The sequence below is a fragment of the Salvelinus fontinalis genome, chromosome 2 (genome assembly GCF_029448725.1).
Source record: "Salvelinus fontinalis isolate EN_2023a chromosome 2, ASM2944872v1, whole genome shotgun sequence".
Lineage (NCBI taxonomy): Eukaryota > Metazoa > Chordata > Actinopteri > Salmoniformes > Salmonidae > Salvelinus > Salvelinus fontinalis.
Window position 1 is genome coordinate 49,117,763 of NC_074666.1, and position 24,683 is coordinate 49,142,445.

Consider the following 24,683-nt stretch of genomic DNA (forward strand, 5'->3'; position numbering starts at 1 on the left):
TAGAACCCTGTTGTCTTAACCTTGTAATCTTCAACCAAGACATTAGCTTGCTGGCGAGATGGTTTTCTTGTTTCTGGCATTATCTTAAAATGCTTTTTTTTTTTTCACCAACCTTATATGCTTCAGACCGCTTGCCTTCTGCCTAGGCAGCGTAGCTACAACACTTGAGCTGGTCCTATTGTTGATTCGGAGCAGTAGAACCTCTGCATTATTGTGATGCCGTTGTCTTCAACCTAGAGTTAAAGCAGGACGTGTACCTTTCAATATGTGCTGTGAATTGTTGAGTCAACTCAACTGACATTACAAAAAAATACATTCCATTGCATGGCCCACATCAGTTAGCATCTTTTGAATGAACATTCTACATTACCATGGCAATCCAGCATCAGCTGATAGAACATTTCAAATTACCAGGGAAATTATTGCACAATACCAGTCAGCCATTTTGAGTGCACCCAAGAGCTTCCATGTCCTTTCTATTTCTGTATCTGAACAACAATAGTTGCTTGGCAAATGAGGACATGTGAATGCAACCGAAAATATAAACTTATCTTAAGTGAGTCAAATATGCTAGTTACTTGTATAGTGTTTGACACAGGATTTGCTTTTTTTTGTGGTATAAGCGTCTATATTAACCTTATCAGCTACTGACAGCCAGATGTTTTTTTAATGTAATTTAAAATGTTTAAGCCTCTAAGTATTAGGTAGTTAAAAGCACTTAGATGTCAATTGTCCTGTCAAACCTCCATCATATACTTTTAATTTCTCTGACACCATGACAGTTAATGACACAATACGAATACAAAAGTAGTAGGTTTAAACTTCCTTTCGAATAATTTTTATTTTTTTAACTTGCATTCATCACACACAAAGTCACTGCAGTCCAATGAAAGTGCAAGGCAACACATTTTATTTCAAAGGCCTAAATGGCATTAAGGTACAGCATATAAATACTGGTGAATCCAGAGACAATCGTTACAGGATAACACAGACCATTCTTTCTTTTACACACGTTACATTCATGTTGACTTAATGAGACATTTCAACTTAGCGCAGATGTGGAACAAACATAAGAAAAGCCGAGTTGAGAAATCTCAACTCTATGTACAAGTACTGTGATAAAAGAAAAGCCATGTAGTTATACAAAATATGTAATGTTTTCTTAGATATAGTGCTATCACCTTGGGTTATTCCTACCACGGAGAATACCGGTACGCACACCTGAAGGCAAACATATTTCAATTGATATACTTTTTGAGTTACATACAGTAGTAGTTAGCGTTGTAGAGACATTTGATTCAGTACTTAGATTACTGAACATTGTAATTTACATCCCTGCACATGTTATTTTTTTTTTTATATCTTCAAAATAAATAAATAAATAATCATACAAATATCTGAATGTTGTAAAACCAGATTGATCCAATACATTTGTGCCGTAGTTACACCCCATAACGAAAGTCTCCATGTTGGATCTGATAAAAATTATCTAAAATAGTGAGTACTTCAGTAATTGTGAGTTCCATAAGCTTAGTGCCATAACATAACCCCAGTCGGATTGAATAGCGTTTTTTTGTAATCACTTTTGAAATAGGTGTATCAAGAAAGCCCCATCAGGACTTGTGGGGGAAGACAAAAGAAAAGAAAGCATCCTGCAACAAATTATGCACAGATTCTATAGTTCCTCCTCACCTTTCCACCCAAGCCACCTAATATTGGCAATCGCCACCATTCCAAAACACACATCCAAACCTATATTTTCAGTTAGAAGATTATTTAAGCAACAGCACACGGGCAAAGCTGAAACTTGGAGACGTGGTTATAAGTACAGCTTTGATAAAGTCCTCTCATGTCTATTCTCTTCCTGTAGCATAGCATATTTTTCCTCTTCTAGTAGTTCACCTTCCCATGGACTTGCACATTCACTCCACTGTAGTCCACCATGTACATGGGCCATTGCTACAAGCAGAAAGAGACAAAGCAATAGAAGGATCATTAGAGAGAGGACGAGGGAGACTAGTTATGCTGTTGCAGAAGCAAATTCCTGTCCAATTACACAACCTTATTAGTGCCTTTTACAAATGCCTTTAATACCTACAAATGCAATATAAATATAAAGTAAACTGCATCAAAGTATCAAATCAGAGTATTTCAGTCATGTATTTTTGAGAATGATCACGTAATTACCACGTACCATCACTGGAATCTGATTGGTTGATACCCCTGACTCGGAGGGTAAGGACACCCGGCTGCTCTCCAGGACTCTTTTGCGTTTGCGTCGATTGGTAGAAACCTCTTTCTCTTCTTAAAACACAAAAACAATAATGCCGTTTTGAACATACTGCTAAAGCACGTGTTCTTATAGACTGCATTGCTTTTTAAAATATTTATAAATAGGTTACTGTAGAACAATCCTTACCTGTGTTACATGTTTGGGTGCATATTTCTGCAAAAGGCCTGTAGAAAAGAAAATTAATTAAATATGAATTTAATTTCTGTAAATGACCAGAGGTGAGCCTGGCTTTGCCCAAGAGTGAGTCTCTCTACTATAATTTCAACGTGTACAGTTCTTTCATGTCCTTCTTTCACATTTTAGACTTTGGATCCATAATCTGGGATATTTCCACAAACTTCAGATTGACGCTATTATCACAATTACACAGATACTCACTGTAGCTGGCTTTTGATGTTGATGTTGATCTCATCTCGGGCTTGAAGAATCTTTTCCAGACGGACTATGTCGTAAGTGTTGGGATTTCGGAAGCGAATATCGTCCGGAAGGCCACTAACCTCCACAGACTCGGGACTGGCACGGATCAGCTTGTATGGGACCAATACAGAGTGGTCCAGGCCCAAAGCATCACCTTAACAAGAATCTTTTCAGTCAGTTTTGGGCAGATCTTAACTTCAACTTAGGTAGAATTTTCACTAAGTCATTCATGGATATCAATGAGAGACTAAGTGAATATTAAACTTAAGTTAGGATCATTTTTTTCACTAATGCTTGTATAGATAAAGCATACAGTATGAATGAAGGATATACACTGACCATATTTCTGGTTGAAGAGTTCTTTCACTTGCTCGCGAAGGATCACTTTCTCCCCGATGCAGTTGACCTCTTCCTCATCTGTCATTTCAGGAGGAGAGGAGTCAAACAGAATTGGTGGGAAAATAAAATAAATACATGTACGCAGTTGACTCTGATAAGTGCACTGTTTACTTTGTTTTTGCTTGCTCTGGGTATCTGAATGCTCCTATTTAGTGCATGCATTCATGACAGTTTCAAACCAAGTGTTCTTACTGCATCAAAATGAACATGCAACACAATTATAATGCTCACCACTTATTGAGGCGTAGGCCTTCTTCAATAAAGTGATCCGACGAGGTGCTTAGAGGGAGACAAATGTAATGTCATTATACAACCGAGTGTACAAAACATTCTTGCTCATGCTCTTTCCCTGACATAGACTGACCAGGTGAATCCAGGTGAAAGCTATGATCCCTTATTGATGTCACTTGTTAAATACACTTCAAATCAGTGTAGAGGAAGGGGAGGAAACAGGTTAAAGAAGTATTTTTAAACCTTGAGACAATTGAGACATGGATTGTGTATGTGCGCCATTCAGAGGGTGAATGGCCAAGACAAAATATTTAAGTGCCTTTGAATGGGGTATGGTAGTAGGTGCCAGGCGCACCGGTGTGTCAAGAACTGCAACACTGATGGGTTTTCCACACAACAGTTTCCTGTGTGAAGCAAAAGGAGGTGCAACTAAATATTAGGAATGTGTCCCTAATGCTTTGTACACTCAGTGTTTATTACTACTATACTATCTATGAGTTCACAGTTGACACGGGAAATTTTCTAACAAGTCATGCACTTGTTAGGAAATGTGCTTACCGCCCCAATAGGTCCACAGACGACCCAATCACAATCACACTGCCCTAACCCATCTGGACAAGAGGAATACCTATGTAAGAATGCTGTTCATCGACTACAGTTCAGCATTTAACACCATAGTACCCTCCAAACTCGTCATTAAGCGCAAGAACCTGTGTCTCGAGCCCCGCCCTGTGCAACTTGGTCCTGGACTTTCTGACGGGACGCCCCCAGCTGGTGAGGGTAGGAAACAACATCTCCACCCCGCTGATCCTCAACACTAGGGCCCCACAAGGGTGCGTTCTCAGCCCTCCCCTGTACTCCCTGTTCACCCATGACTACGTGGCCATGCACACCTCCAACTCAATCATCAAGTTTGCAGACTACACTACAGTGGTAGGCTTGATTACCAACAACGACGAGACGGCCTACAGGGAGGAGGTGAGGGCCCTCGGAGTGTTGTGCCAGGAAAATAACCTCACACTCAACAAAACAAAGGAGATGATCGTGGACTTCAGGAAACAGCAGAGGGAGCAGCCCCCTATCCACATCGACGGGACAGTAGTGGAGAAGGTGGAAAGTTTTAAGTTCCTCGGCGTACACATCACGGACAAATTGAAATGGTCCACCCACACAGACAGTGTGGTGAAAAAGGTGCAACAGCGCCTCTTCAACCTCAGGAGGCTGAAGAAATTTGGCTTGTCACCAAAAACACTCACAAACTTTTACAGATGCACAACTGAGAGCATCCTGTCGGGCTGTATCACCGCCTGGTACGGCAAGTGCTCTGCCCACAACCGTAAGGCTCTCCAGAGGGCAGTGAGGTCTGCACAACGCATCACCGGGGGCAAACTACCTGCCCTCCAGGACACCTACACCACCCGATGTCACAGGAAGGCCAAAAAGATCATCAAGGACAACAACCACCCGAGCCACTGCCTGTTCACCCCACTATCATCCAGAAGGCGAGGTCAGTACAGGTGCATCAAAGCTGGGACCGAGAGACTGAAAAACAGCTTCTATCTCAAGGCCATCAGACTGTTAAACAGCCATCACTAACATTGAGTGGCTGCTGCCAACATACTGACTCAAATCTCTAGCCACTTTAATAATAAATTAATAAATTGGATGTAATAAATGTATCACTAGTCACTTTAAACAATGCAACTTTATTTAATGTTTACATACCCTACATTACTCATCTCATATGTATATACTGTACTCTACACCATCTTGCCTATGCCGTTCGGCCATCGCTCATCCATATATTTATATGTACATATTCTTATTCATTCCTTTACACTTGTGTGTAAAAGGTAGTTGTGAAATTGTTAGATTACTTGTTAGATATTTCTGCATGGTCGGAACTAGAAGCACAAGCATTTCGCTACACTCGCATTAACATCTGCTAACCATGTAAAATTATGTGACCAATAAAATTTGATTTGAAATGAAAATTCAGAAATATGAATTGAATATCTGCTTCATAAAATATATGGAGAGTTACCTGGTTTAGGGATCAGTCCTTGGAAAGGTCTGCAAGAGATAAACAAAGATGCAATCTTAACATCAATCAACCAACTACCAGGGAGAAAAGAAAAGTAGCAATAGTTTGTCCCAAGGGCCAGTAGCTGAACATCCCTGCCATATGTCTTATTTCCACAACCCCATGAAAACGTGAAGGAAAACTACCCACCTGGTGATGGTGAAGCAGATCTTTTCGGCAACTGCCAGGATCCTCTCCAGGTTCTGCGAGCCAAAGGTACAGGGTTTTCTGAAGGGGATGCCAGGGGGCAAGCCCTCGATGATCACCGAGCCCGGGTTGCTCTTGATTCTCTTGTAAGGCACCTGGACGGGATATTTGATGCCAAGTGCCTCCCCATACTTCCGGTTGAATAGGTCCTGGACCTGCTCTCTCAGGGTGTTGGCCAGGTCGATCCTAGACAGCTTGGCCTCTAAGCTATCTGTCAACAGAACCATATGACAACATCAGATGAATGGAGTAGTTTGTTTAATTTATTTCATATACACCTTTGCAGCTTGAAGCTGAAATGCGGCATATAAATAGTGCTTCTCATTTTAGAGAAAAAATGAACAAGCAAGAGGAAAAAAACAATCCTAACCAGGCTCCATATGATATCCACTATGTATTACTCAAAGTATAAGAGGGCAAATTAATGTACCGATATTGAATTAAGTATTTGGTCTCCTTATTACCTGGGAAGCTTGGTCTCTGCATTGCAGCCCCTACGTCTTCTGACAAAGCATCTTTGGAGTCCAGGTCTGTGGAAAAAAAGTCTAAACTTGCAGTGAATACAACCAGTTCACCAGACCTATTTGGAAATATGGATCCAAACCACTGCCTTAAGTGTGGAATTACCAGCTCATTTGAATTAATTACAGAGTTAATTCTAATTTATGGGCTCAACATTTTGAACTGATCATGTGTAGAATAATAGTTGCTTTAAAAAGGGCCTAATGGTAACGGACACAATGAAGAACATTATAAAAGGGCTGGGCCCATTTACACTCAATCAATTCAGTAATGAATCGACATTGAAACAAAATTCAAATTTATTTCAAACTATTGAGATATTGGCCATTATATTAAGTGGGGATGTTTAATCTAGTTTGTAAACTTAGTGTTTTTGAATGTTCAAATTGTTCAAATCAACTGTTATACAATCATTAAATCAGCTGGCATTTAGGATGAAGATGTATTCACCTGAATCACAGGCTGGGAGAGGAGGCGGTTCTAGCTTGACTTGATCTGTTAACAGTTCTGGCCTGGATAGTATACCACAACAAAACATGGTTAGAACTTCATAAAGAGAAGCTTGCACACAAATAATGCTTTTGTGCTTCATTCCTGCACCAACGTATATAACGTTTTACCTATATCCTCTTCATACAACAACGATAATAATATACAAACTAGGATTGTGTTCCAGGCTGACTACATTGCAGATGCCTTCTATATCTCACAACGCCTGGATAAGTCTTTTACACATCAGTTAACCACATCATATGATATAGCAGTCTGATGCCCAACTGGGCAGTCGATGATGCAACCGTTGGTTGATGTAATGCAACATCTGCAATGTAATCAGACTGGAATGCGACCAAGACCCTAGTTGCATTCCAATAATCCTATTGAAGTGTGCACTTGTTCACTACTCCCCACAAAAGTATTAGATTGGTGTTGGCATGGGCTAGAGGGTTTCCATATACCAGTCATTTCCTTTCAAATCAATGAAGGGATGTGAACAACTGCAAACTTCTGGAGAAAGGAGATATTATTGGGATGCACCCTGCCCCGTGACAATGTATGACCTCTGACCTTTTGATAACAAAGTGGATCTGGCTGCCAACGGCCAGGATCTTGCGCAGCTTTGCCGCTCCGAAACAGTTGGGCCTACGGAAAGTCATGCCCTCTGGGAGCCCTGTGACACACAGCTCCTCTGGGTACATCTGAAACTTGGAGTAGGGCACCTTTGCAGACTCAGGTAGTCCAAGGGCCTCGGCTACAGAAAGAGAGGGGGATGGGAAATGGAGGAATATGGGTGATTCATTTTATGCAAAAGCCCTATGCTGTTCAATATTTAAATTGGCACTCCAGTCTCCTTTTCACCTCATTAAACACCGGATTTACTTAACAAAAGGCACATCTCAATAGGTGGTACAGGTAAGTCATGACATAGCACAAATGGGAGGGTGGACCTTTCCTCTTTTGTTCTCTATTTCTCCTCTATTGTTCCTCAAGCAAGGGGGAGGCTGATGACATCATGGATTCCGATCAGACTAACTTTTTTTTACCCGTTAGTGTTTGTACTTTACTGTGTTTACACTTGGGATATCGCTTTCAACAGTGTAAGTTAAAAAATTGCTGGAAGACATCTTTAAAAGGCAGTGTAGCACCTACTTCTCAATGCCAGAAACACATATAATAATAGCTTAGAGAACCAAAAGAAAACATACCCAAATTACAAACTCTTAAATCAGTTATAATATTGTAATGTTTTCCTAAAGTTGGGTTTGAGGCTTTCTCCAAGTCAGCTCTAACTTCAGAAAGTCCCCTAACGCCGCTCAATCAGCGTCACAAAGTGGGATACATTGGTGAGAATGAGGCGTGCAAATTGGGTGTCTATGGTCAATCTGCATGTCATATTTAATCCCTGGGAACATCCACGGCTATCAACAATGGAAGGAGGGCATCAGCAAGAACTTGCTTCTCAAAGTGAATGCTGTCCCTACCATCAACATCACTTCTAAAACATCTCAAACAGCCAGCAGCATCAGCAGACTGAGCATTATCACAGGCTTCAGTGAGCATGGAAGTGAGCAGGGTAAGTGAAAGATCTAGCTTTCTACCTCTATGCTAACATTTACTAGATATAGAGCTACCACATGTAGTTCACATCTTCCATCTAAATAACACTGATAAAACGAACCAAATGTAAACATGTCTGCCAGCTGTTGGTAACGAACTGCTGGTACTGTCCTACTATAGATAGTACAAGCCTATGGGAAAGAGTAGGTTTGACCGCTACGGAGGTCATGGTTACTGTATAGAGCCCTATGGCTGGGGCTGAAACTGTGTGTGTGGATGGCTCGTCTTATGGATCTGCACGGGTTGATGCATCATCTGCAGCAGAATTTTATTCTACCATCTTCTATGGGCTACTCGAAGATATTCCCTACACCATACTGGTGGCAGATTTTAGGATGGAATATGTGGGGGCTGCACGTTGCAGTAATTAGTCCGTTCTGTAGCTCTAGGGGAGTTTTCTATATGGCCTGCCGAGTGCGAGCTAAACTGGAATGCTACTCATACTAAAAAGTGAAGTGCCACTTGGTGTGTGCCAGATAACCATGTAGAGGAGTCTACCAGCAATATATTCCTCCACTGTGCGAGTCAGAAACTACGATCTTGTGTTCGGGGCTTTCCCGGTAGTCTTCGTGGTTTTTATATGCACGGAGCATAAATTGTACAATTGTAAACTAACAAATAATTGTTCAAGTTAGAACCCATGTATATTAGTTCATATACAGCACCATCTGGAATTATTCCCAGGATTTTTTAGAGAATCATTGCTTTCTCTGTGACATCTTAACAAGGATAGAAAATTATGAGCCTGTGTAGAAACGGTTGATGAAGTCTATAATTTATGATTTATTGCTCGAGTCAGTTGCTCTCGCTTGGCCAGAGTCTGAACATTGAGTGTGCAGGTAAGTGTATTAGGCAGCTTACCATACTTAGTGCTGAATAGGCTTTCCACTTGCCTCCGAAGTTGGAGGATAATTTCACCTATGTCCTCAGCTAGATTTCCTTTCCGGAAAAAAAGCAAATGAGGAGAAATGTTCACGAGTGTTTTATTCAGAGCTGAAGAAAACGACCTGATTAGTGAAGAAGAATGTGATACATGTAAAAGTTACAACAGATTCCAATGCATTAAAACTGCAGTCTGAATAAACAATGGCCTGAAGGGGTAAAACAGTTGAACTAAACTCATGAGGCATATTATATTAATCCAGAATCAATTTAAAAGTGCAAAAGTGAAAAATCCCAGATTACACCTTTAACAATCAATCATTTGAAATTAATTTGTTAGGCTTTATCCAATGTAAGCATACAGTGCATCCAGCTGAAAGATCTTAGAGACAGGTTGTCCATCCTATTTTTACCTTCAGAAGATCTTCTGAGGCCTTGAGAAGCTGGTTTAGATGAAAGTGCTTCAGCTGAAAGGAAGACGGCAAAGAGGTGAGCAGGGTTGGCAAGTCTAGCTAAAAAGGTTTCACATTGGTACTTACAACTCATGCTACTGTTTGTCAAGCCAAGATATACTGTTTAAAAAATGACAAAGCTCAAACAACAGTAGAACCTCAAAAGATACAAACCTCAGAAATACAGACTGACCGGTCAACCGAAATGGCGTATTAAATTAAAAAACAACTAACTTTTACAGGCTACCGATAAACATAAATGTTCCTTACATTTGCTAAAAACACAAATATTTACTATCACATGAAAAAATAATTAAATATATATACACACTACCAGTCAAAAGTTTGGACACATTCAAGGGTTTTTCTTTATTCTTTACTATTTTCTACATTGTAAGGAAGACATCAAAACTATGAAAAAACAAATATGGAATCATGTAGTAAAAAAGTGTTAAACAAATAAAAATATATTATATAATTGAGATTCTTCAAAGTAGCCTCCATTTGCCTTAATGACAGCTTTGCACACTTTTGGCATTCTCTCAACCAGTATCATGAGGGAGTCACCTGGAATGCATTTCAATTAACAGGTGTGCTTTGTTAAAAGTTAATTTGTGGAATTGATTTCCTTCTTAACGTGTTTGAGCGCATTGTGTTGTGACAAGGTAGGTGTGGTATACAGAAGATAGCCATATTTGGTAAAAGACTAAGTTCATTTTATGACAAGAACAGCTCAAAAAGCAAAGAGAAATGACAGTCCAGCATTACTTTAAGACATGAAGAACAGTCAATCCGGAAAATGTCAAAAACTTTTAACGTTTATTCGAGTGCAATCGTAAAAACCATCAAGTGCTATGATGAAACTTGCTCTCATGAGGAACGCCACTGGAAAGGAAGACCCAGAGTTACCTCTGCTGCAGAGGATAAGCTCATTAGAGTTACCGGCCTTAAAAATTGCAGCCCAAATAAATGCTTCAGAGTTTAAGTAACAGACACATCTCAACACGCAACCACACTGCACACTGCCCTAACAAGAGGAATACCTATGTGAGAATGCTGTTCATCGACTACAGCTCAGCATTTAACACCATAGTACCCTCCAAACTCGTCATCAAGCTCGAGACCCTGGGTCTCGACCCCGCCCTGTGCAACTGGGTACTGGACTTCCTGACGTGCCGACCCCAGGTGGTGATGGTAGGTAACATCTCCACCCGCTGATCCTCAACACTGGGGCCCCACAAGGGTGCGTTCTGAGCCCTCTCCTGTACTCCCTGTTCACCCACGACTGCGTGGCCATGCACGCGTCCAACTCAATCATCAAGTTTGGGGACTACACTACAGTGGTAGGCTTGATTACCAACAACGACGAGACGGCCTACAGGGAGGTGAGGGCCCTCGGAGTGTGGTGTCAGGAAAATAACTTCACACTCCACAATCATCCCCTTTGTTTTGTTGATGTTGACTTCAGGAAACAGCAGGGGGAGCACCCGCCTATCCACATCGACGGGACAGTAGTGGAGAGGGTATTAAGTTTTAAGTTCCTCGGCGTACACATCACGGACAAACTGAATTGGTCCACCCACACAGACAGCGTTGTGAAGAAGGCGCAGCAGCGCCTTTTCAACCTCAGGAGGCTGGAGAAATTTGGCTTGTCACCAAAAGCACTCACAAACTTCTACAGATGCACAATCGAGAGCATCCTGTCAGGCAAGTGCTCTGCCCACAACCAGAGGGTTGGCTCTCCAGAGGGTAGTGAGGTCTGCACAACGCATCACTGGTGGCAAACTACCTGCCCTCCAGGACACCGACACCACCCGATGTCACAGGAAGGCCATAAAGATCATCAAGGACAACAACCACCCGAGCCACTGCCTGTTCACCCCGCTATCATCCAGAAGGCGAGGTCAGTACAGGTGCATTAAAGCAGGGACCGAGAGACTGAAAAACAGCTTCAATCTCAAGGCCATCAGACTGTTAAACAGCCACCACTAACATTGAGTGGCTGCTGCCAACATACTGACTCAACTCCAGCTCACTTTAATAATGGAAATTGATCAAAAATGTATCACTAGCCACTTTATGCCACTTAATATAATGTATGTATATACTGTACTCTATATCATCTACTGCATCTTGCCAGCTTTATGTAATACATGTATCACTAGCCACTTTAAACTATGCCACTTTTATGTTTACATACCCTACATTACTCATCTCATATGTATATACTGTACTCGATACCATCTACTGCATCTTGCCTATGCCGTTCTGTACCATCACTCATTCATATATCTTTATGTACATATTCTTTATCCCTTTACACTTGTTTGTATAAGGTAGTAGTTGTGGAATTGTTAGGTTAGATTACTCGTTGGTTATTACTGCATTGTCGGAACTAGAAGCACAAGCATTTCGCTACACTCGCATTAACATCTGCTAACCATGTGATGTGACAAATAAAATTTGATTTGATTTGCAGGAAATGAGCTTTAAAACTGCAACATGTCCTCTCAACTCCATGGAGAATTGCAGGAAATTGCCTTAAAAATGCAAAAAAGTTTCCCTCTAAAATTCAGGGCTGAACGCACACCCTGCCACGCCCACCACCTATGCCACCTATTGATTCAGAAAAAAACCTGACATTGTATCTCACCATTGATCATAAGGCAAAGATATTGTTGTACATAATTTGTTTATCTGGTAATATGTAGAAAAAAAATAGTAGAAAAAAATAGCATGACATTTTTCTGCACTTACCCGTGTTTTTTTCCTTCATGATCATCGTTGGAAAAGAAAACGTGAACATAACATCACAGCAACCAAATAAAACAAACATGTCTAAGGATCTAGACAAGAGGTTAGCGTGGACACGAGTACAATTCCTTTTCTTTCCTCTTCTCTACGAATCTTCAAATACTGAGCCAAACATGACAATGAGTGACATGATAGCACAAACAGACTGCACTCAGGCTAGTATAGCTCCACAACTATAGCACAACTTAGAATTGAGGTTCAGAAAGAGAATGTAGTGTACTCAAGTGTCCTTAGTTACCTCGTGCTACTCGACTACAATCAGGGCTTGGGGATGGATGTTTAGGCTAGGGTGTGGGTGACTAGGGTTGGGGGTTGGGCTGCACGGGCTGTTGGCCGGGGATGAGACAAGAATTTGTGTATGGTGCATGAACTGTACCGTCAAACCTGAGACAGAGTCCAAATTAAAAACATATAGCTTTAGTGAAACTCACAAACTGGAGAAAATAAACCCAGTTTTGGTCAATTGTCAAATTACATTTGTTTATAAATAGAGGTTTTCCATTGCAGTTATTATATTAGGAAACTAAAACCGATCTGGATGTTTGCAAAAAATCTTGTCATTTGTTGACCAATCTTTCTTTGAATATGTTTTATGGGAACACAGGCTTTACTGTGAAAACTGTGTTTATCTGAGGTATTGCTTATGGATACTAGCTCAAATACTGGATCGCCGCACCATCCATCAGATTCTAAAATGAAAACGACACGTTCTTAAAGTCTGATTTTCAATGATGAAAGCCAAATTCATCGATACCATAAAAAAAGGGATAAAAAATAATAAATAAACTGATGGACAGTGTGTGTCCAGAGCAGGCGGCCTATTACTTACTTAGTGTGTTACAGGTTTGGCAGAGAGTAGGTGGGAGGTGGGGTGTAAGAGATAATACTGGGTACTAGTTACTCGGGGTGGGGTAGGAAGTGTGAGAGGGGGGAAAGGAGGCAGGGAGTATCTGTGAAAAGTGATTCCATACGTGTGCTGGTAATCTAGCTCCCTAACAGAGGGAGAAACCGTGTTGGCGGTAGTAGGCCCAGTGGCGCCGGGTCTGGGCTGTCCTGGTGCAGCCGTGAGGTGGAGAAGGAAGGCGAGGCTGCAGTTACCTGCGTGGGTCTCCAAAGGGCGGCAGGAAGAAGCCTGCGCCAGGTTGGCCACTGCCAACACTGCTGCTGCAACTGGGTCAGCCTGAGGCTCACTTGGCTCCTCCACTGAAACACTGGCATCTGGGGGAGGAGAGATGGCACATGGTTAGGGTACTTAATAAAGACATGCGGCACAGTGTTAGGGTACTGGGTAACTTAGGGACAGACAGCAGTGTTAGGGTACTGGATATCAGGACAGTCACGTGAGAGAGGAGAGACAGTACTAGCCTGGTCCCAGATCTGTTTATGCTCTTGCTAACTCCACTGCTTTCATTGTCATGCAAATATAAGTACGGTGAGTGTAAAGGGGAACAGCCTTCATGTCTTAAAGTATTGATGGACTCTCGTTTCTCTTTGCTTATTTGAGCTGTTCTTGTCATAATATGGACTTGGTCTTTTACCAAATAGGGCTATCTTCTCTATACCACCCCTACCTTGTCACAAGACAACTGTTTGGCTCAAACACATTAAGAAGGAAATAAATTCCACAAATTTACAAGGCACACCCGTTAATGGAAATGCCGTCCAGGTGACTACCTCATGAAGCTTGTTGAGAGAATGCTAAGAGTGTGCAAAGCTGTCATCAAGGCAAAGGGTGGCTACTTTGAAGAATCTCAAATATAAAAAATATTTTGATTTGTTTAACACTTTTTTGGTTACTACATAAATAAAAAGAATCTGGAATAAGTAGGTGTGTCCAAACTTTTGACTGGTACTGCATTTCTCCACTATATTGACTTGCTGCTCCCCAGATGCTATCTGGTTTAACAGCTAAAGCTATTTCAAAAGGTACTATAATGACAGAGGCGCACCACTTACCTGGTACAGTCACCTGGATGATTTCCCCATCTGGGGGTTCCGTTTTAATCTTTTTCAAGGGAATACAATCTCCTGAAGGCCCTTAAAGAGTAAGAGTAAAAACAGTTCATATAGCAGTGCTGCCTCCCAAATGGCACCCTATATAGTGCATTACTTTTACCTGGGACCATAGGGCTCTGGTCAAAAGTAGTGCACTATATAGGGAATATGGTTCCATCTGGGGTAAAGCTCGATCTTTCTCCCAGAATGTGTGACATTGGATTTTTATAGATGTGTTTCAAATGCTTTAAGTAAGTATGTTCTGTATCAGATGGCTTAAGTTTTCATTTGCGAATCCCAAGGGACAGTTAAAGAGTGGATATGCAAAATGTAACTTATTAGACTACTGTAAAAAGGAGTGCTAACCTCAGAGTTCACGTATTGGGTTTGCATGAAAGTATTACTATAGTAGGCTATAGCATTGCCTTGTCACTAACCTGCTTCGCAGTCAGCCAATGGACTCACACAAGAGCTTGTAGATCTGAAAAGGAAAACAAATGCACAATTTCGAATTATAACATAAATTAATTGGCATAGATAAATTGTGGTGTGTCAGGGTATGGCCTTCCATTACCAAGTGATAGACATGTAGCATTCACTGAATGGCTCTATCAATATATTACAACGGGTTGAAACGTTTGTTTGTATTGTCTTCTGATCTAATTGTCTGTTATAGCTCTGGATGCAGATTGGCTAAATCAGGTGCGGAACAGATTTTTCTGATGATTTCAAATAACATCTTGCGTCACTACACCCTCTACATTACTGACTCGGTCCTAGGATTTGCGTACAGACCTGCTGCTATGAGGATTGGTGACCAGCTCCAGTGCAGCCAACGGGAACTGGAGGTTGTCAGGGAAACCATCCTCAAAGGTGGAGTTTATGTCATGCTTCCCCTCCTCCTTGGCCACCTTACCAGCAGCTTTGTGACACAACATAACAGAATCAATCAGATCAATCAATCAGATCAGCCATGATGGACTACAAGCTATTACAGCTAAACATCCACCGTATCAGAAGAAAAATAAGGACATGCCATTGCTAAGGCATGCTAAGGGCTTCTTTAGAAATCAACAATGCAAGAGGAAAAAATACTCAGTATTACCTGTGAAAATCCTTTCGTCAAACATTCTGGAATGAGAACAGAGGGTTGTTATTGTTTATAAATGTGATTATTGGTCATTGATAACAGTCAAGTAGGGAGGGCACCCTGTTGGTGAACAACAGTGCACATGTCAACAAGGGAACTGAACTGTTCTGTTATAATCTCCACCCGGCACAGCCAGAAGAGGACTGGCCACCCCTCATAACCTGGTTCCTCTCTAGGTTTCTTCCTAGGTTTGGGCCTTTCTAGGGAGTTTTTCCTAGCCACCGTGCTTCTAAACCTGCATTGCTTGCTGTTTGGGATTTTAGGCTGGGTTTCTGTACAGCACTTTGAGATATCAGCTGATGTAAGAAGGGCTATATAAATAAATTTGAACAGACAACATCTCACGAGATTAAACAGACATCGCTGCACGGTCTATATCTGGGCCATCTTGAATAAACAGCAATAACAACAACAAATATCAAAAACAAAGTCAGGAGTGTATCACTCTTGGATAAAAATATGATCTTCAATCTGCTCTAATTGTATTAACATTAATGACATGCCCATGTCGCCTTGTACATGGGCCATGCGCTGATACCGGTGTTGACTCAAACTAAGCCTGTAGCCCAATCTACATTTATTTCATCAAATGGGTTGAATGACAGCGAGACGTTGGCTCAATATGCCAGAGAGCAGGAGGCACCATGCTGTGTGGTGTGAAGTGGGGGTTACCAGTCAGCGGGGCATTGTCTATTGGAGGAGGGCAGGGTATTTAACCGACAGATGGCCTGGTTTGACACTTCTCCCTTCATTGATTCAGTTTTCCAAATAGGAAATTATAGATAGATGAGATGCTGTGAATGCTTTTGTAGCTCATCAAACAGTGGTCCTCAAACAGGATTGTTTTCATTAGGGCATGTTTCTTATTGAACAACTGCATTAGTTGTAGTTCTTCCCTGTTTCAGTAAAAAAATATATATTTTGGAGCCTAATGAACACAACCCTGGTATGATGTGTTATGTAGCCCTTATTTGGGTGCACTACACACTACAGTGCAATCTCTTATTTTTGGAGGGAAGAACGAGAAAGAAAAATGACAGACTTTCCCAGACTGATCTCAGATCAGTGTTTACCTTTTCACTACAAAGCGGACCCCGTGGCGCTCCTCCAGGATGCGTTTGAGTTTGGGTACTCCGTAGGTACAGGGCCTCTTGAAGGGGATTTTGTCTGGGATGCCAATGATCTCCATAGCCTCTGGGTCGCAGGCTATCTTTCGGTACGGCACTGGAACCATGTGGTCCAACCCCAGGGCCTCCGCTGAAAATAAGGGGGTTGTCAAAAATCATTGAAGGATTTCAATCATGAGGCCCTACAATGCTGTCTTCATAAGGGTATAATGGATGGATGGATGGATTTATATGCAGTAATGACAGCTGGAAACTGACTAAACAATCATTCTATAGTAAAACCATTTTTAAAATAAATTGTATAAGGGACGTTTTCGCAGAGAATCTCCACTGAAAGTACTTTTTGGACTAGGAGTAACCTTAATCTGGGTCCGGGAAACTGGAAAGTTGTTAAAACCCTAAAAGTGTTTGCTGCTAATGCCCTACAATAGGAAACCATGCTGAGAAATAGTGGTTAACCATCTCACCATAGCGACTGTTGAACAGGATCTGCACACATTCTCTCAGCGTGTTGATGTCCTCTGTCTCTCGAATGAACGAGTCCCATTTTTCTGTTGAGCGCAAAAGAGAATAACGTAAACATAAAAATAGGTGAAGAAAGGGAGGATGGAAAAAATAAAGTTCTTCAATCTGTATGTCTACTTTCCACATGTACACAGGGGCTTTGGTGGTGGTTATCAAGGTTGTGGTCAAATCCAAATCAATTTGAAATCCCTATTAAATTATTGAATTCAATCATGAAGTGGAACATTTACGTGGAAATCAATTCGAATTTCAAAAATGTTCAAGTTATGGAATTGAATTGGAATTCTATTTGAATTGTAAAAAATGTCATCTTTGGAATTGAATTGGAATTCAATATTTGTATTTTTCTTAGTTAATGGAAATAATGCACTTAGTATCAACAATTGACTACAGGATTTGTTTTGATCATTTTAACTGCTATTCCTATATTTCCAGTTTAGCTAGGCTGTCTGAACAATTACATTATCAGCCTGACGGAATTGAATTTGAATTTGTGGAATAATATTGAATTGGGAATTACATTTTACCTAAACATTGGAATGGGATTTACAGGGATAAGGAATTACATTAGAATATAATTTGTGGCTCTGGGAAAGTAGATAAAGGGCCTCATTGCCAAAATGCCGAAGTATCCCTTAAAGTTAACACTGAATGCGTTTTACCAACTCCAAAATGTATTTCTAAAAATATACTGTATGGCCTTAGACGGCCCACCCAATAATTTACTATGTAGAATAAACCGTGACAAAGTAGAATGAGAAAATAATTAAAATCAGCACAAACTTCACACTGTTTTGGTCCGGCAGCTATCATGTTCCAGCAGCATGAAGCACAACTGTGCACGTGTAGATACTCTGTGTGAGTGCACTGTTTTGCTTCACTGTAATCTGCAATATCTTGTGGTAAGGCCATATCACTGAGTCAAATGTAAAAAATTATATGAAATCAAAGTAAAAAAATGTAAAACTATAATTTTCAATCATGTCATACAACACAAAGGAGAGGAGTCGATAGCGTGAGGCAAAAACCATTGGTTGATTGATATGCTCCCCTTTATTAACTACAATGTGGGATTCACATGAAAAAAAGAGCCATTAAGTGAGCTGACAAGTCATTCTCTAAGACTGAGTCCACATTTGAGAGATTGTCTATACCCAGATGTAGAGTATATGCATTGTCTGGCAGGGGGGTGGGGTGAGATGCCTAAAGACTCTGACCCCTTTTCACACTACTGAGCCGAGTCAAACTGAGCTAAGCTGTACCTGTTACACATCCACCATAGACGCTGCATCCATGAACAATGTGAATGGAAAATATCTGAGACAGCACAAACGGGTTGGTGAGAAATGTATGTGGCCTACAGGTCTACTGTCTGTGTCCAGCTCCAGTTCAAGCCTACCTGACTTCTCATGTACGAGGGAAAACAGGAGGCGCTTGGAGAAGTGGATGCTGGGAGGACTCTGGCCCAACTCCCCTTGGAGTACTATCCGCAAAATGCCAGAAATTAAACATTGATAAACATACTCACAAGCGTAGCATTAAAAGCCTATTTAAAGCCTTTAAATCATGCTTTCAAGGCTAAGCAAATCTTGAAAAATGAAAATTGCCATAATCAAAAGTGATTCTCGATCAAATAAGTTATGTGAAATGACGGCCAGTAGTATAACCACTAGCAAAAATGACAGGGAGAATTGTAACCACTCCCCTGCCAAATTAATTAAATTACAGACACAAAAAATGAACGGTGACACAAAATGGTGAAGGGTTTGTCAGAAGTAACCTGGATCTCCATCATCTGCTACCTCAGCAACAGCTTCTTCCTGTGGGGTCACGTTATATATCTTACCATTGTCGGAACTGTCCTTGGCGGCCGTCCCTTTCTCCACCCCTGCCACCCAGGCCCCCAGGCGGTCTTTGTCCAGGTTGAGGAGGGACGTGGGGTTGCCGTCAGGGTGCGGCAGGGAAGACATGGGCATGCCATACAGGAAGCTGGAGAGCATGGAGTTGCTGGCCGAGACTGATGCGGTGGACAATTCCTGGGCGGTGGAGGCAGGCTTGGAGGCTGGGCCGTGTTTGGCTAGGATCTTGGTGGTGCCCGAGAAGGAGTTGTGGTTGCTGACATTGCCGGCACTGGACTTAGTCTCACGCAAAGGCTCCTCTGTTCCCCTATACACAGATGATGAAGAAGAAGGAAACAGGAGAAGATAAAGCTGTGTGTCAATAACAAGACCAGCCCTGGATCAATCCTAATTATGCTGCTATATTTCTGCCATTTATGCAGGTACGTCATGGAGTACTGTATGGAGTGAGATCACCTTTTGACAGTGAAGTAGATGCGGTTGCTCTGCTCCAGAATCTTCATTAAGGTCTTGGTGTTATACTCAGCAGGTTTCCTCAGAGCGATCCCTTCAGGCAGGCCGTGGGCCACCACAGAGCTGGGGTCCTTCAGGATCCACTCATAAGGCACAGGGACCAGGCTATTGCTCTTTCCAACAGCCTCACCTGGAATATTATCACATATCACATCATATGTTGAATGACTGTAAATGGCAACATTCCATGACTTGTCAGAAACATGCTTTCTGTTGTGAGATGCTAAAAATTAGAAAAGGACATGTCAAATGACTGTTTGACACATGCACACGCACGTTCACCTATAATATATACACTGCTGCTTCTATTGTTATTATTACTGGGTCGTTCCACTAATTCGGTGCCTTTTGAGAAGTGTAACTTGGTCAAATGTTTTTTGGATTTCACCTAATTTTAAAATTATGTCAACGTCATAAAAACTATTAGTTTTCCCCATCTCAAAAAATACTATATTAAGTTCCTATTATGTGCCAAATAAAGTTACATGGTTGACAGTAACAAGGTTGATGATTTCATCTTAAATCAGCCATAAAAAACCCTTGTGGCAGGAGGAATGGAAGCTTGCTGTGTGCAACAGGAAGTGGCAATTGAACGCAAGCTCCACCTGCTTTTACACTATGATTTGACTATTAGATGTACAATGTTTCTTTAGATTTTATTTTTTATTTTTAAGGAATAGTTTCACAATAATAAATGAGAGTTCAGTTCACATAAGAGGGTTGACCTTAAAATGAGGGACAGATGTAAATTAATCACTAATCACATGAAAAAAAAAAAATCAACATGTGTAAAACAGTCCAGCGAAATGCTTACTTACAAGCTGCATTATTGAGAAACAGCTTGTAAGCAACCATTTCACTGGACTGTTTTACACCTGTTGCATCCTATACACGAGACAAGTAAAGTTTGATTTGACAATGTAGACAAAATTCAATCACGTGTCAGAAATAGGATTTTAGTTATGAGATGGTAGAGATTAGAAAAGGAACGTTTCATCTGAAACTTTGTTGCATGTCAAATTACTGTAAATATTAACATTCAATCATGTGCTTGACATTTGATTTAAATGAGAAGGTAGAAATTAGGAAGTTAAAATAGAAAATATAAATAATTCCGATAGCGCAGGCCTATAAAAATGATATCTTTGTTTGGTGAGGTATTTTGCAGCCCTTACTGTAAAGCACACTGAAGACTTCCTCCACCATTTTCCTCAAGACAAAGATGTTAGAGTGGGCATCTGTTGACGCCCTTTGTTTGCCGTGCCCGCCCTCTTTGCCAAGCTTGCTGGATTCACTCTCCTGGACTTTGGCATGGGAATTCACTGTGGTCAGCCCTTGCAGACAGGGCACCCCTGAAAGAATCAAGCATGAGAAACTAAACTAAATCGCCACTTTTCACCTTGCCAGTTTCACTCAAACTTGGACTATTCTGGTTCTCAATTGCTTTAGAATTGATTGATAGATTTATTTATCAGTAAAAAAAATACATATTTACACAGTACATTTTTTTTTTTTTTTACTTGACTGGGATTGCACAATAAAGTCAGGGACTTATTTCCATTGTGGTCCCCATTTTTCTTTAAGTATATAGATACATTCAGTATACAGTTGCATGGTTAGAGACACATTACAGAGATACAAACAATAAAAATGGTTCTACACTCCGGATAAGACCAAATGCTAAATGACTCAAATGTAAATGTAAAACTAGAGATTGAATTACTTAAATAAGACAAAACCTTTTTAGGCTCAGATAAAAAAATAAAAAAAATAAGTTCAACTCCAAAACAAAAGCAGGACCTGTGAGGAAAATGTTGTAGCAATTTTGCTCCAAGTGAAAAATCCAGCCTAATCGTGTTATGTGATTTGGGCAAATTATACCCGATTCTGATTTTTTGCCCAGTACACAGCGAAGCACTCACTGCAAAACTTGTGGAATTCTGTTTGTATTTCCCTCCGTGAGTTGAGAAAAGCTCTTCCCTTCTCTGTTCCCACGGCGATCACGCTGTCCTCATGCACTGTGACGCAAGCCACTTCGGCATTGAGCTTTGACATGGCCGTACACTGGAACACAGGTTAAAAGACAAGGTCATAGGTCACCTCTGAAGCAAGACTAAAGCTGTGTTCGAAAACCCATACTAACATACTGGATACTACGTATTTAATGAGTATATACTACATACTATTAGTTAATTTTAGTATACTGTAAATGAACGGTATCCTTTCAGTAGAGTGTACTAGCACTTCGCCTTTCTACCGGAAGTAGATGCTTGTTAACATAGCTAACAAATTACTAGCTAGACATCTTACGACTTCATTAACAATGTCCATTGAGAACGCATAACGACTATACCACTTAACTATGCTAAGAATGACGTGAATAATCAAGTCAATAAATGTTGGGTCATTAGATAGCATATAGTTAATATACTGTCAAATTTGATGTGTTAGTAGCCAACTAACGTTAGTTAGCTAGCTAACATACCGGTATATACAAGCAACTGCAGTAATGATATGCTATGTGGTTTGTAAGGCTAGCGTAGCTAACAAATTGTCAGCCACCATACGTGTAACTTATTTGAAAAGTCATTACATTGCTCAACAGTTGTCATAATTAGTTAAAGCAATGAATTTGAATCCGCTCTCGTCGGACATCGGCTGTATATTTTCCTCAATTTTCTTCAAATCTGAAAATGTTGTGAATCCACACCCATTTTCTGGATAATTACATTATGAGCCCTAAGAGCCCGGAAATAGTGTCCACTCCTTGAATACTTCGTATTTTGGCAAATGTAGTACATCTTTTGGCATTGTACCTATATCCATACTATGACCAATAAGCATACTACACACTCAATTTACGTCACAAATAGTACAGTTAGTATGAGTATTCGAACACAGCTTCAGAGTGAATAAAGTAAAACATTTGCCAGTGTTACTGTGAGGCTCAAAGTACACTTAATCAACATTTAGAATATTGTTCTATTCATTGACTCTTCTTCCGACAACTTACAATCCCTAGCCATTTTTGCTGTATAAATACTTTGTTGTATTGGCATGTACACATATTTTACAAATTTACACAGTGGTTCACTTCACAATGTTTTCTGAGGCCAATTTGTTTTTAAATATATATACACAGTACCAGTCGGAAGTTTGCATACACCTTAGCCAAATACATTTAAAATCAGTTGTTCACAATTCCTGACAATTAATCCTTGTAAAAATGCCCTGTCTTAGGTCAGTTAGGATCACCACTTTATTTTAAGAATGTCAGAATAATAGTAGGGGAAATTATTTATTTCAGCTTTTATTTCTTTCATCACATTCCCAGTGGTTCAGAAGATTACATACACTCAATTAGTATTTGGTTGCATTGCCTTTAAAATTGTTTAACTTGGTTTAAACGGGGCCTCCCGGGTGGCGCAGTGGTCTAGGGCACTGCATCGCAGTGCTAACTGCGCCACCAGAGTCTCTGGGTTCGCGCCCAGGCTCTGTCGCAGCCGGCCGCGACCGGGAGGTCCGTGGGGCGACGCACAATTGGCATAGCGTCGTCCGGGGTAGGGAGGGTTTGGCCGGTAGGGATATCCTTGTCTCATCGCGCTCCAGCGACTCCTGTGGCGGGCCGGGCGCAGTGCGCGCCAACCAAGGGGGCCAGGTACACGGTGTTTCCTCCGACACATTGGTGCGGCTGGCTTCCGGGTTGGAGGCACGCTGTGTTAAGAAGCAGTACGGCTGGTTGGGTTGTGCTTCGGAGGACGCATGGCTTTCGACCTTCGTCTCTCCCGAGCCCGTACGGGAGTTGTAGCGATGAGACAAGGTAGTAATTACTAGCGATTGGATACCACGAAAATTGGGGAGAAAATGGGATAAATTTAAAAAATATATATATATATATTTAAAAAAAACTTGGTTCAAACGTTTCGGATAGCCGTCCACAAGCTTCCCACAATAAGTTGGGTGAATTTTGGCCATTCCTCCTGACAGAGCTGGTGTAACTGAATCAGGTTTGTAGGCCTCCTTGCTCACACATGCTTTTTCAGTTCTGCCCACAAATGTTCTATAGAATTGAGGTCAGGGCTTTGTGATGGCCACTCCAATACCTTGACTCTGTTGTCCATAAGCCATTTTGCCACAACTTTGGAAGTATGCTTGTGGTCATTGTCCAGTTGGAAGACCCAATTGCGACCAAGCTTAAACTTCCTGACTGTCTTGAGATGTTGCTTTATTATATCCACATAATTTTCCTGCCTCATGATGCCCTCTACTTTGTGAAGTGCACGAGTCTCTCCTGCAGCAAAGCACCCCCAGAACATGATGCTGCCACACCCGTGATTCACGGTCGGCATGGTGTGGTCCCCCTTTTTCCTCCAAACATAGTGATGGTCATTATGACCAAACAGTTCTATTTTTGTTTCATCAGACCAGAGAACATTTCTCCAAAAAATACGATCTTTGTCCCCATGTGCAGTTGCAAACCGTAGTCTGGCTTTTTTATGGAGGTTTTGGAGCAGTGGCTTCTTCCTTGCTGAGCGGCCTTTCAGGTTATGTCGACATAGGACTCGTTTTACTGTGGATATAGATACTTTGTACCTGTTTCCTCAAGCATCTTCACAAGGTCCTTTGCTGTTGTTCTGCGATTGATTTGCACTTTTCGCACCAAAGTACCTTCATCTCTAGGAGACAGAATGAGTCTCCTTCTTGAGCGATATGACGGCTGTGTGGAGGTCTACCATTTTTCTTCTGGAGTCCTGGCTGATTTCTTTAGATTTTTCCATGATGTCAAGCAAAGAGGCACTGAGTTTGAAGGTAGGCCTTGAAATACATCCACAAGTTCACCTCCAATTGACACAAATTATGTCAATAAGCCTATCAGAAGCTTCTAAAGCCATGACATTTTCTGGAATTTTCCACGCTGTTTAAAGGCACAGTCAACCTGTGGTTGAAAAACAAGTTTTAATGACTCCAATCTAAGTGTATGTAAACTTCCGACTTCAACAGTATTTATATTTTTTTACTATTTTCTCCATTGTAGAATAATAGTTAAGATTTTAAAACTATGAATTAACACATATGGAATCATGTAGTAACCAAAAAGT

General features: G+C 41.0%; 1 protein-coding gene across 7 annotated transcripts in view; it reads right to left on the reverse strand.

Annotated features, from left to right (window-relative positions):
- Positions 1–811: 811 nt before the first annotated feature.
- Positions 812–24,683, reverse strand: part of LOC129820107 (general transcription factor II-I repeat domain-containing protein 1-like) — a 38,292-nt gene continuing 14,420 nt past the window's right edge. For 5 of the 7 annotated variants that reach the window (XM_055877034.1, XM_055877008.1, XM_055877025.1 and 2 more), the window contains 25 exons: positions 21,507–21,648; positions 20,760–20,936; positions 19,528–19,714; positions 19,059–19,378; positions 18,612–18,695; positions 17,155–17,238; positions 16,634–16,817; positions 15,516–15,541; positions 15,206–15,332; positions 14,848–14,891; positions 14,372–14,452; positions 13,514–13,633; positions 9,563–9,616; positions 9,129–9,206; positions 7,218–7,401; positions 6,603–6,664; positions 6,095–6,175; positions 5,574–5,841; positions 5,385–5,413; positions 3,341–3,388; positions 3,050–3,127; positions 2,672–2,864; positions 2,420–2,457; positions 2,195–2,304; positions 812–1,959 (listed from right to left, as the gene is read on the reverse strand). In XM_055877034.1, the coding sequence (XP_055733009.1) occupies positions 1,891–1,959; positions 2,195–2,304; positions 2,420–2,457; positions 2,672–2,864; positions 3,050–3,127; positions 3,341–3,388; positions 5,385–5,413; positions 5,574–5,841; positions 6,095–6,175; positions 6,603–6,664; positions 7,218–7,401; positions 9,129–9,206; positions 9,563–9,616; positions 13,514–13,633; positions 14,372–14,452; positions 14,848–14,891; positions 15,206–15,332; positions 15,516–15,541; positions 16,634–16,817; positions 17,155–17,238; positions 18,612–18,695; positions 19,059–19,378; positions 19,528–19,714; positions 20,760–20,936; positions 21,507–21,648 (2,868 nt within the window). In that variant the 3' untranslated portion in view covers positions 812–1,890. The remainder of the gene's footprint in view (positions 1,960–2,194; positions 2,305–2,419; positions 2,458–2,671; positions 2,865–3,049; positions 3,128–3,340; positions 3,389–5,384; positions 5,414–5,573; positions 5,842–6,094; positions 6,176–6,602; positions 6,665–7,217; positions 7,402–9,128; positions 9,207–9,562; positions 9,617–13,513; positions 13,634–14,371; positions 14,453–14,847; positions 14,892–15,205; positions 15,333–15,515; positions 15,542–16,633; positions 16,818–17,154; positions 17,239–18,611; positions 18,696–19,058; positions 19,379–19,527; positions 19,715–20,759; positions 20,937–21,506; positions 21,649–24,683) is intronic. The other 2 variants (XM_055876990.1, XM_055877000.1) reach the window with 2 other exon arrangements.